The sequence below is a fragment of the Peromyscus maniculatus genome, chromosome 8 (genome assembly GCF_049852395.1).
Source record: "Peromyscus maniculatus bairdii isolate BWxNUB_F1_BW_parent chromosome 8, HU_Pman_BW_mat_3.1, whole genome shotgun sequence".
Classification (NCBI taxonomy): domain Eukaryota; kingdom Metazoa; phylum Chordata; class Mammalia; order Rodentia; family Cricetidae; genus Peromyscus; species Peromyscus maniculatus.
This window is the reverse complement of record NC_134859.1, coordinates 672,926-685,479: the sequence shown is the minus strand read 5'-3', so window position 1 is coordinate 685,479 and position 12,554 is coordinate 672,926. Positions and strand designations below refer to the sequence as shown.

The 12,554-nt window shown below is 49.2% G+C and overlaps 1 protein-coding gene across 1 annotated transcript in view; it reads left to right on the top strand.

The window, feature by feature from the left end:
* Window positions 1-12,554, top strand: part of Abcc1 (ATP binding cassette subfamily C member 1 (ABCC1 blood group)) — a 107,658-nt gene that overhangs the window by 80,850 nt on the left and 14,254 nt on the right. Inside the window, 6 exon segments of the mRNA XM_006983860.4 lie at window positions 1,107-1,274; window positions 3,830-4,013; window positions 8,388-8,463; window positions 10,071-10,176; window positions 10,854-11,064; window positions 12,061-12,371. Of these exon segments, the coding sequence (XP_006983922.2) occupies window positions 1,107-1,274; window positions 3,830-4,013; window positions 8,388-8,463; window positions 10,071-10,176; window positions 10,854-11,064; window positions 12,061-12,371 (1,056 nt within the window).

Sequence of the window (12,554 nt, the reverse complement as noted above, 5' to 3'; positions counted from 1 at the left end):
TTTTTAGTATGTGCAAAGGCCCTGAGCTCCCTCGCTCCCCCCCACCAAAAAAAAAAAAAAGATGAGAGATAGCTACTGGGCTACTGGGGCCAGCCTCTGCACAGGAAGGCAGTGTATCTGGACAGGCCCAGGGGCCAGCCTCTGCACAGGAAGGCAGTGTATCTGGACAGGCCCAGGGGCCAGCCTCTGCACAGGAAGGCAGTGTATCTGGACAGGCCCAGGGGCTAGCCTCTGCACAGGATGGCAGTGTATCTGGACAGGCCCAGGGGCTAGCCTCTGCACAGGAAGGCAGTGTATCTGGACAGGCCCAGGGGCTAGCCTCAGCACAGGAAGGCAGTGTATCTGGACAGGCCCAGGGGCTAGCCTCAGCACAGGGAGTGTATCTGGACAGACAGGCTCAGGGGCCAGCCTCTGCACAGGAAGGGAATGTCTATCTCTATAGGTTTGGGCAGTTTATCAGTAGGTATTACACGGCCATGGTGTTGGTCACCTGTTGTGGGGGATGGGCTGCTGCTGTTCAGTGCTGACCCCCTCCTCTGTGAGGAGTACTGGCTAGATCTCAGCACTCTGGGTGCAGCCAGCTTCACTGTGTTTTTGCAATAGAAATGGCAGTTGAGAGTGAAGCTCACCACAGACTGTGGCTGCTAACAGCAACAGTAGTGATGCCAGCTATAGCATAATATAGTAAGTGTACAGAAAAGAGTATCTTTGCCACATCCACTCTTCTACAGGCTGATGGCTCTAGAGATGTCATCAGCTGCCACTGCCTCCTCTTTCTTGTGGCACTAGAGACCAGACCCAGACCATTGTGCACCAGGCACATGCTCTATAACTGAGCTGCATCCCCAGCCCTCCTTTTATGTTTCACTTGATATGTTGCTTAGGCTGGTCTTGAACTTGCCATCCTCCTGCCTTAGCTCTGAATAGCTGGGCTGATAGACCTGTTCCAGCAGGCCTGTCTGTTTTCCCTCCCTAGCACTTGCTGGGTGGGGTCAGGCACCCCACTCATCAGCTTTTCTGTCCCCACTCTTGTTTTGTATGGTTCTGGGGCCCCTCAGGATTGTTAGGGGATCTCAAGAAACCCACCCTCCTCACTGTCTTCCTAGGGTGTGAACCTATCAGGAGGTCAGAAGCAGCGTGTGAGCCTGGCCCGAGCTGTGTACTGTAACTCAGACATCTATCTCTTTGACGATCCCCTCTCGGCTGTGGATGCCCATGTTGGGAAGCACATCTTTGAGAAGGTGGTTGGTCCCATGGGCCTGCTGAAGAACAAGGTACTCTCCCAGGGCCAGGACTTAAGTTAATTGGCAGTGTGGCTCTGGACAAGTCCTCAATTCTTGGGCTTGCCTTCATGCTGTGTGTGTGTGTGTGTGTGTGTGTGTGTGTGTGTGTGTGTGTGTGTACAGTATGTATGTTGTCTTAGGGTTTATGTTGCTACAACAAACATCCTGGCTAAAAGGCAAGCTGGGGAGGAAAGGGTTGATTTGGCTTACACTTTCACATTGCTGTTCATCACTGAAGGAAGCCAGGACAGGAACTCAAGCAGGGCAGGATCCCGGAGGCAGGAGCCGATGTCTTGTTTAACCTGCTTTCTTTCTTTTTTTTTTTTTTTTTTTTTTCCTTTTTCAAGATAGGGTTTTTCTGTGTAACAGCCCTAGCTATCCTGGAACTTGCTTTGTTGACCAGGCTGGTCTTGAACTCACAGAGAGCCGATGCCTCTCAAGTGCTGGGATTGAAGGTGTGCACTACCATTGCCTGGCCAGCCTGCTTTCTTATAGAACTCAGGACCACCAGCCCTGGGATGGCACCACCTACCATCTCCCACCCCTCCACTGATTACTAATTGAGAAAATGCCTTACAGATGGATCTCATGGAGGCTTTTCCTCAACTGAGGCACCTTCCTTTCTGATAACTCTGGCTTGTGTCAAGTTGACACAAAACCAGCCAGTACAGTATGTATTGGTGTGCGTGCCTGTATGTATGCAGGTGGAGGCCAGAAGTCAATCATGGGTGTCTTTACTCAGGCACCTTGTTCTTTTAGACAAGGTTTTTTTCTTGAACCTAGAGCTCATTGATTAAACTGTGCTGCCTCAATGATCCTCCTGCCTCTGCTTCCCTTAACAGGACTACAGGGATCTATCCCCATGTCTGACTTTTTCACATGGATTCTGGGATCAAACTCAGGTCCTTGTGTAATAAGCACTTTATGAATTAAGCCGTCTGCCAGCTCCCTGAGGCAGGTATTTTACCAGGTCTTTTATAGGGTGTGTTCTTGGCCCCGCTTGAATTGATTGCCTCATGGCTAAAGGACCTTTCTTCCTCATGATCACCCAGACCTCCAATAAAGCTGTCATTCCTTCCCCATGGCAGGCAGAGGTGGAGCTTGTAGCAGGAAGAGGCTCAGCCAGCCTTAGCCAGAGAGGAAACAGAGGCTGTGATCCTGGTTTTTGTTTTGTTTTGTTTAGGTTGATGGAGGAACATACTGTAGGTGAATTTCTAAGCGGTCTTATTAAATAAAGAACAAGGAGCCAAATATAAGGGTGAAAGCCTTAGAGATCAGGGGAATAGTGATAGCCACCAACCTTACCTCTCCAGCTCTGCAGCTACCAAAAGGGGACCTACTTCCTGTCTACCACACCTCAATTGCCTTGGTGTTCTGCCCTCTCATTGACTCATAGCCCAGCTACCTCACTTCCTTGTTACAGCCTGTCTGTACAGACCTCCAGGTCTCTCTGGTTGGTACTGGGATTAAAGGCGTGTGTCGCCACACTTGGCTGCTCCCTAGTGTGTCCTTGAACACCCAGGACCACTGCCTAACTTTTGTGTTCACTTAATGGCTTGCTATTTCCTCTAATCTCCAGGCAAACTTAATTTATTAACATACAAATAAAATATCACCACATTTCAGCACAAATAAAATGCCACCACAACATACTGGTTCTTACTTCCTAATTATAAAGTAGCAATTTGTATAGGAAGAAATGCTGAGGTTTGAAAAAAAACAGCAAAACCAAAGCAACTATTCCCACCCTTTCCCTTAGAGATGGTGTGCTGTGTATGTCAACTTTTAAAGCAATCTGGTTCATCAAGAAGGGAATATCATCTATTGACAGTCTGATACATACGTATTTGCTCAGCATGGCCAAACAAGCAGAACCATGCAGCACAGACCAGTTTTGTGGTGTATTTGAGCTGGAAGGATAGGGAAGTTACTGTCTAAAACACAAACATCAGAGTCAGGCATGGTGGAGTGTACCTATTAGCCAGACCCTGGGGGAGGCTGAGATCAGATGGTTAGACTAGCCTGGCCTACATAGCAAGAACTTGTCTTCAAAGACAAGGGTTGGAGAGGTAGCCCAGTAGTAGAGTGCCTGCCTAGCATGTACAGGCCTTGAATTTAGTTCTTATTTCTGCAAACACACAGTGGGGCTGTCAAATGCAGATGCCTCACTATTCCTTCATCCACATTCTTGGGTGTTGTCTGTCTCTCTCTTAGAGTTTCCTTCTCAAATAGTCTCCCAACTCTGAATACCCTTCTCTGTAAACTGCCACCTCCAGCACTGGTTCTCGTCTGTGGGTCATTTTGTCTCCACCCCTGTAGTCCAACGAGAGAGAGAGAGAGAGAGAGAGAGAGAGAGAGAGAGAGAGAGAGAGAGAGAGAGAGAGAGATTGTGTGTGTGTGTGTGGGTGTGTGTGTTCGTGTTCCCAAAGCCTTTGGATGTGAGCACTGCCACTGGGTCCTGAGATTCAAGATACCTCTAGTCTCTACAGGGCTGTGACAGTTTCCTTCACAGTGCTGATGGGATCAAGTCTCTGCTTTGCTCATAGACACGGATCCTGGTCACCCATGGCATCAGCTACCTGCCCCAAGTGGATGTCATCATTGTCATGAGTGGCGGCAAGATATCAGAGATGGGCTCCTATCAGGAGCTGCTAGACCGGGATGGGGCCTTCGCCGAGTTCCTGCGCACCTATGCCAGTGCTGAGCAGGACCTGGCCTCAGAAGATGACAGTAAGGATGGCAGGGGGACTCAGGAGCTGGCTCTGATCATCTTAGCTGCTTATGGGAGGGTTTTACCTGTGCCTTAGGGGCGCAGTTCATTAGAGCATTGGGTAACAACCACATTGGGCTTTTGGGGACCAAAAAAATGGATAGACCTGCTTAACCTTGCAGGTCAGTTACAAGGGTTCTCAGCACAGGGGACACAGGGTTGGGCTTTGTCTTTGTGACCTTAAGGTTAGTCTTTGTCCTTCCTGTAAAGTACTTTCTCCTGTGGGCTTTAGGCTCCTCAATGGTTAAAATGGGGACAATAATCATTATAGTTTTTTCTATTCCTAGGGGGGCCAAGTAATAAGTGACAACCATGATGTAGCTCAGAACAGCATGAGGCATATAGGATGTGGCCTAAGGCAGGTGTGAACACTCACAGTGGCCATGTTCCTCAGAGCTTTGTGGTCTGGGACCCTTCCTTAAGACCCTCTGAGCTGTGTCTCTATCCCTGATAGCCCGAAATAGCAATGCAGGGCCAGCCTGACATATGCTGGTGATTAGTGTGGTCTTGGGTATGTGAGACATCCTGGGTGCTTGATAACCATAGCTGTACTGTTCCTCTGACACATGATACTACAGACATGACTGTTGCAGCCACCCTACCTGTTGTCCTGGGCCTCTGCTGTTGGCCTGAGTTTTAGGTCCCAGTTGAATCTGCCCCTGCAGACTTTGTTTCTGGGGAACTTAGGAAGCAGGTGCCAGGCTCCAGCAGCCTGGGTCCCTCTATCAGTGGCCAGCAAATTAGGGAACATTTTGCAGCCTTTTCAGGCAGGCTCTTGTTTTATTAGTCACATAGGCTCTCAGAGGACCCTCTGGTTAGCTACAGGGTGTGGCTGCTGTGGTGCCCCGTAGTGGCATTAGAGGGTTGGCTCCACTTCCTCACTGGTTGTCACTTGTCAGTCATCCCATCTCCCATCAGAGGTGTACAAAGTGCCTGCTGTATTGAAGGTGCCCCTTTCCAGTGTTGTGTAACTTCATGGGGTGCACCAGGAGCTGGGAGTCAAATGACAGATAAGATCTAGTCTGTGTCTTGGTGTCTGGGAGGAGAGACAGACTAAATGATAAAGAATGTCATGGTAGTTCCTGCATCAGAGAAAAGGCCCCACATCACCCTGAGGTGGGGTCCAGGATACATCTGAGCCGAGTGGCCTTGTCTCACCTTCATGTTGATCCTCATGTAGCTGGCCCAAGGGAAGGGTCTGTGGGGCCTGGCCTTCCCAGGGGGACAATGGACTCACCTGCCTCCTACTGTCACACCTTCCCTGAGCCTGTAGCCTGCCTGCCCACAGTGCTTTCCAGGCTGGTTCCTCCCAACAGTGTACGGATGGAACCTGGGGCTTTGCTTGTGCCAAGCCAGTGCTCTGTCTCTGAGCTGTGCCCACCCTCCTTTTTCTTCTTTATTGCCCATACTGGAGACCAAGCCCAGACTCGGTTGCAGGCTGGGCTGCATCCCCAGCCCTGCTTTTACTTTTCACATTGAGATGTTGTCCAGACTGGTCTTGAACTTACTGTCCTCCTGACTCAGCCTTAAGAATAGCTGGGACTAATGGTCTGTGCACCATGCTTGGCTTCCCTGCTCTCCTGCTGGTTAAACACAATTGGAGCTTCTGGAGAAAGATGCTAGTCAGGGTTCTACCAGCCCAGGTGGGATGGGGAAACTGAAGCATGCACAAGGCAGGTCCTCAGCCCAGTTTACCCCTTCAGTCCTCTGGGTGGGTTAAGAAGGAGAAGAAGAAGCACAGAGAAGGGGTTGCCTATGGCTCCTAACATTTCCCAGATCTCTTGACTTCCAGGCAGCAGAGTGGTAACTGAGAAAGGTCAGTAGCATCAGGGCTATGATGTAGGAGGATGTAGGCATCCTGGAACAGCTGCTTATTTTATCATTTTATCATGAGGCTTTGTGGGTGGCTCTGGGATGTGTTTTCAGATCCAAGCTTGCTTATCTCCCAGGCTAAGTAACCCCATCCGGCATACTTCTCAGAGGCCATATTATGAAGTGCTGGGCATATAGCAGATGGATAGGGAAAGGGCAGGGTTCAGAAAGCTGCTTTTCCATTCCTGGGCATGAAGGATGGTGCATGTGACCCTGGCAGTGAAGGAGAGGTGTGATGTAGCAAAATCCAATGGCTGTACTAGGGTCCCCACCCTCTTTCATATGAGGTAGTGTGGGGCTGAGGTTCAGACCAAGGGCTTTTAGGCAGACAACTGAACCTACCCAACCTATTTTAAACAAAGAAATGTGCAAGTAACCCATCAGTCAGAGGCCAAGAGATGGAGTGGAATTTGGGGACTGAGGGCTCTAGACAGCCTGCTAGGGCAAAGTAATGGGGATGGTTCTTAGTCGTTATGGCTACTGATGGTAGATTAGGGTCTCAGGAGAGGGATTCTGACAAGTACTTCCTAGGCAAGGGAGCCCCAAGGTGATCCTGGTGGACCATCAGCCCATGGGCACTGGGTAAGTGGAGAAGGAGTCACCACAGAAACTCTAATGGAGCCACTGAAGCAGGGGCAGGAGGGATAGGGGGTGTACCATGCATAATTGTGTGTGCTTATTTATGCCTGAAAAGTTCTGCTTGTTACCATTCACCCTAGTAACATGGCTGTTTTGGGGTTTGTATTTTTTTTTTTTTTTAAAGCAAGAAGCAGTGGCTGGGTTATGGAGACAAGTGAGTCAAGTGCCTGTCTTAGAAACACTTGGACTTGTGTCTGATCCCTAGGACCCAAGTAAAGAGTCAAGTATGGGGAAGTGGAGATAGGTAGATCCCTTGGGCTCACTGGCCAGCCAGCCTACCCTACTCACTGAGCCCCAGGATGGGAGAGATCCTGTCTCAGAATTCAGGATGGACAGCACTCTAGAAACAATGGCCACGGTGTTGTAACCTCAGTCCATGTGCATATACACACAGACATGTATGCTCACAAAATAACATAATGAAAATGTACAGATACTGATGTTCAAGGGGACGTTTAAAGAGCGAATCTCAGTCCAGGTCCAAAATTACCTGGAGCACATTCATAGATGTTCATACAAGCAGCACCTCACTGAGCCTTGTGATGTCACCTCTGCCTCCTGCATATGAGGGTCAGGTACATTCCCATTTTACAGATGTGCAGCTTGGCTGGGAGAGGTTTTGCATTTCCTTAGGGCACACAGCTAAGTGGAAACTCAATCCCACAGACTGCTGGAACTGAGTCCCTTTAGGGATGCAGACAGGATCCAGGTATCTGCTCATTTACAGAGCCACCCCCACCCACCTCAGGGGGATTCTTTGTTAGTTTGGAGCCCTCCTCTAGTCCCATTCTCTTTAGCCTGTCTACGGCCCTCAGGACTGTCATGTGGTAGCCTTGCTCTGCATTTTGTGTTGATCTGTGTGTCATGCTTCTGAGTCCCCAGGTCATCCTGACAGTGTTGCTAGCTCTCTGCTTGTGTCTGTGACACACACACACACACACACACACATACACACACACACACACACACACACACCTGCCTGAGCCCTTGATTGTCTGTATTTCCTCCTCTCTTCATTAGTACCAACGAATGAAGAAGCCATTGTAGGGAGGGAGTCACAGATTGATGGCTGCTGTTGAGTTAGGGGGGACAGTATGCTTGGTGCCCCTAGTCACCATCAAGTGCCATTGAGTTCTGATCTTGTTGACACCAGTGGATCCTTCTGGGGTTAGGGCAGGCATCTAACAGCTGTACCCCCATGTGGCCTCACCAGTTGTTCAGACATCAAAACCTTATTGCTAGAGGCATGGATGTTCTAACAGGCCTGCTTACCCAGGCTCTGGGCATCTCCTGGGTAATGTGACCACACAGGATAAACACTGGCACTGAGGGGGCCTCTGGGCCTTTGCCTGCAGTAGATGACATTGTCACAGTGGTTGACATTAGTTTAGTTTTGAGACAAGGCCTCAACATGTAGCCCAAGTTTTTAACCTGCAATCCTCTAGTCTCAGATGACAGCCTGCATCATGGTTTGGGTGTGAATTTGTGTTAAGCAGTGCCCCCTACTGGATGGATGTTTAGACCCCAGTATACGTGGCCCTGTCTGCCCTCCCTGCCTTGGCTCCAGCTGCTCCCAATGAGTGCTTTTTCACCCATAGCTCCTGGTGCTGTCTGCCCCCAGCAAAGCAGTCAGGAGCAGAGGCCTGTACTTCTCTGAGGGCCTGAGCTGTGAATGGAATTTGGAGCAATATGCGTCTGTCTTCTTAAGCTCCCTGGTAGTCAGAGTCACTGTTGCCTACTCTGGAAGTGACTGAGTTCTTGGCCTTTTGTTTGCTTTGCCTAGCTCTTGATGCCATATTCTCCCCTCTTCCTGTCTTCTGCAGGTGTCAGTGGCTCAGGGAAGGAGTCAAAGCCAGTGGAGAATGGGATGCTGGTGACGGTGGGGAAACACCCTCAGAGGTAAGCATTGGGAGGGCATCCAGCCCTGCATTGCTTCTGGCCCTGTATCTCTGCCTGTGGGAGCTGAGAAGGAGCAGGTAGCACCTCCACACTACCCACCACAGCTCTCAGGCATTTGGAATATGTGTACATCCTGCCCACCTATCCATTCTTCAAGAGCCTTCCCAGGAAGGAGTCAGCACTGACCTATTCACACAGGCCTGCCCTTCATTTGTTTGTTCCTACTTCTGAACCTTGCCCGGTGCATGACCTGTGTCATTCCTCAGGTTCCTGAGATGGGGCCTGACACCTTGGGTGATCACAGACAGTCACACTCATGGTGATGCTGGTCTGGGAGCTGGGCACAGTGTTAGCCTGCAGTCTACTGGCCTCCAATTCTCTCCTGGCCTGCTCCCATCTCACAGCAAACAGATAGAGGCTCACCATCTGGGCAGCTCTAGAGATGCTCAGCTCAGATTTGAACCAGTGCCCAGAGGCTCTGAGCCAACAGCCCTAAGCTCTATGTTATGCTCTCCAAAGATATTACTTGGGGTTAGTTGGAGAATTTTTTTGAGGCAAGGTGGTGGTGTTTTTTTGTTTTTGTCTTTTTTAAACTCTTTACTTCTAGGGGTCCCACCACTCAGCTCCCAAATAAATGCACAGAGGCTTATTCTTTCTTATAAACTCCTGGCCTTAGCTGGGTTTTCTTAATATAAATTATCTCATCTACGTTTTATCTCTGGACTTCTACCTTTCTCTATTTCTGTCTATCTTTTCTTTCTCTCTTATTCCATGTCTGGCTGTGTGTCTCTGTGGCTGGCCCCAAGCATCCTCTTCTCCTTATTTTGCTCTTCAGTCTTTTTTTTTTTTCAGAGCTGAGGACCAAACCCAGGGCCTTGTGCTTGCTAGGTAAACCGTCTACCACTGAGCTAAATCCCCAACTCTTTGCTTTTCATTCTTTTTCCCAGACTTCTTCTTCTATTTTTTCTCTCTATCTGCCAGTCCCACTGTCCTTTCCCCTGCCTCGCTATCTGCCATTCAGCTCTTTATTAGACCAACCAGTTGCTTTACACAGGCACAGTAACACAGCTTTACAGAGTTAAACAAATTCAACATAAAAGAATGCAATACATCTTTGCATCATTAAACAAGCGTTACACAGCATAAATAGATGTTACACATCTTCAACTAATATACAATAGCAGGGTCTTGTGTATCTCAGGCTGGCCTTGGATTGGATAAATAGCTAAGGATGAACTTGAATGCCTGATCCTCCCATTTCTACCTCTTTGATGATGGGATTACAGGTGTGTGCCTAGTTTAATACCATGCTTTAGATGGAACCCAGAGCTTTATTCTACCAAACAAGCTACATCTCCAGCTCCCAGATCCTTTCTTTACATGAAAGATTGTTCCCACACACCTTCTGCCCATTGCTTTTCACACCTATCACAGCAGCCCCATTCCTAACATACACATCCCTTTCCATGGAAACATGTTCTTATGGGGAATGTCAACAGGGGCACAAGTATGTATGTGTTCATGTGTGTGCTTGCATTCCCTAAGGTTCTTCTTTGACATCCTACTCTCCTTGGCAACAGGCATCTCAGCAGCTCTTCTTCCCACAGTGGGGATGCTAGCCAGCAGCACAGCAGCACGGCCGAACTGCAGAAGGCCGGAGCCAAGGAGGAGACCTGGAAGCTGATGGAAGCAGACAAGGCACAGACAGGGCAGGTGAGTGAGTACAGTGCAGAGTGCTTTGCTTGGCATATGGGAATGCACATATGTATCTGATGGCAGGCCTGCCAGCGCTCTGTGTTTAGTTTCTATGCCGAAACCCAGGTCAGAGAGGCTAAGTGACTTTCCTGGAGTTGGGATCTGAGCTGCTGTCTCCATGTTGGTACTTCAGTTTCTGCCTGTGCTCATGACTGCCTGACTGTGAGCTGCCTGGAGTATTGAATGGGACCTCCCAGGCTACAGATAGGCCAGCTGCAACCATTTCTCCATCCTTATTGTCACTTTCCCAAACGTGTTGCACTTCCTTGCACCTCGGGGCCTTTACACTTATGTGTCACCCCCTTCCTTTCCTATTTTCCATTCATAGCTGGTAAACTCTTCAACATGACTTCCTCAGGGAAGGTACCCTGGTACCTACCCACCTGGGCACTTGGATAGCATTCTGTGCCTCTTATGGCTCTTCTCTGCTTATATGTTTGAGTGGGTCATAAGCTTGTCTGAGTGTTTGACTGGAAGCTAATGTGGGAGGAAGAAAGCCTGTCTTTGCTACTACTAGCTGACATCATTGATTAACAGGGTAGCAGGGTATCGAGGGCCTGGGCATAGGAGGGTGGGATGGGCTGTAAGGAGTCACAGGAGCTGCTATTCTCATGCTGGCACTCTATGGGTCCTAGGTGCAGCTGTCAGTGTACTGGGACTACATGAGGGCCATTGGCCTCTTCATCTCCTTCCTGAGTATCTTCCTCTTCCTATGCAACCATGTGTCTGCCCTCGCCTCCAATTATTGGCTGAGCCTCTGGACAGATGACCACCCCACTGTCAATGGGACTCAGGAGCACAGGACGTTCCGACTGAGTGTCTATGGAGCCTTGGGCATCTTGCAAGGTATGGCTGTGGTTACTTCATGTGTAATTTCCTAACTGAGTCCCCAAGTCCTCAGGGAATTTATACCACAAACTGAGCCAGACCTAGGTGGACAGAACCTGCCACATGGTGGACCCTGAATGCTTGCTGAATTTATGCCCATCCTCCCTCCCAGTCAGCTCAAGCCACATGGCTGATTGCTGGCTGAGTTGGCATTGAATGAAGCAGCCCAGCTCTGGAGCTTACTCTAAAGCTGTACCTGTAGGTCTGTGTGCTCATAAAACTGCTTTGTACACACTTGTCCTTCCTGTGTCCCTGATGCACTTGTGAGTCTTCTTGGTGTATGAGTTTCTTCTGCATCCTGGCATGCTGCTGGGAAGGTGCTTAGTACTGTTTGTGGCTCTGAGTGTCAATGTTCCCATTTTACAGGTGAGGTGACTTACCTTGATTGATATGGGAGGGCCCCAGCTGACAGGGTTGGCAGTGCCAACTTCAGAGTATGCCTTTCCCCTGTTCTTGGTGAAAGAGCCTCAGGTAGAAGTTCCCAAAAAAATTCTGTGGACTGTGGGCTGTTTGGAGGAGCCACAGATGTCTCCTGATCTCAGAGGTAGCTTTGGAACAAGTCATCAGAAGATTAGGCATGGATGTCTTGAATTTCTCCATCTATAACCTACTTCCCCCTGCCACAGAGCCAGGGACTGCAACAGTTTTCATATTACAGTTTGGAGAAAGCAAAGAACTGAGAGGGTGTGCTATTTCCCTGGGTTCACACAGCATCAGTATCTGCTTCAAGAGCTGTGCTGTCTGGCACAGTAGCCATCAGTCATGGGATGTGATTTGAATTTTAGTTCATTAAAGTTAAGGGAAAATTCAGTTCTTCAGAAACGCCTGCAGTGTGTAGTATACAATGAGTGCTGGTTACTGAGGGCCACCATCACTGGCTTGCTGAGACACACAGGGCCAGTCTGCAGATGATACTTCCTGTATCTCACACTCAAATCTCTATTGCCGTCCTAGGTGTGTCAGTATTTGGCTACTCCATGGCTGTGTCCATTGGGGGCATCTTTGCTTCCCGTCACCTACACCTGGACCTGCTGCGCAATGTCCTACGCTCGCCCATGAGCTTCTTTGAGCGTACACCCAGCGGGAACCTAGTGAACCGCTTCTCCAAGGAGCTGGACACAGTGGATTCCATGATCCCCCAGGTCATCAAGATGTTCATGGGCTCACTCTTCAATGTCATTGGAGCTGTCATTATCATCCTGCTGGCCACACCCATCGCCGCTGTCATCATCCCACCCTTGGGCCTTGTCTACTTCTTTGTGCAGGTGAACAACAGATGCTCCCTCATGTGCCATATCCCCAGAGGGCTGGTGAGAATATGACCACAGCACTCGGCTGTTATTGTCTGTTGTGAATACTTAAGAGGGCTGCTTTTAATTTACAGCACCCATTTAAATAAATATGCTTTCTTTCTCATCAGTTTTACTCTTTTGAGCTGTATATTAGGG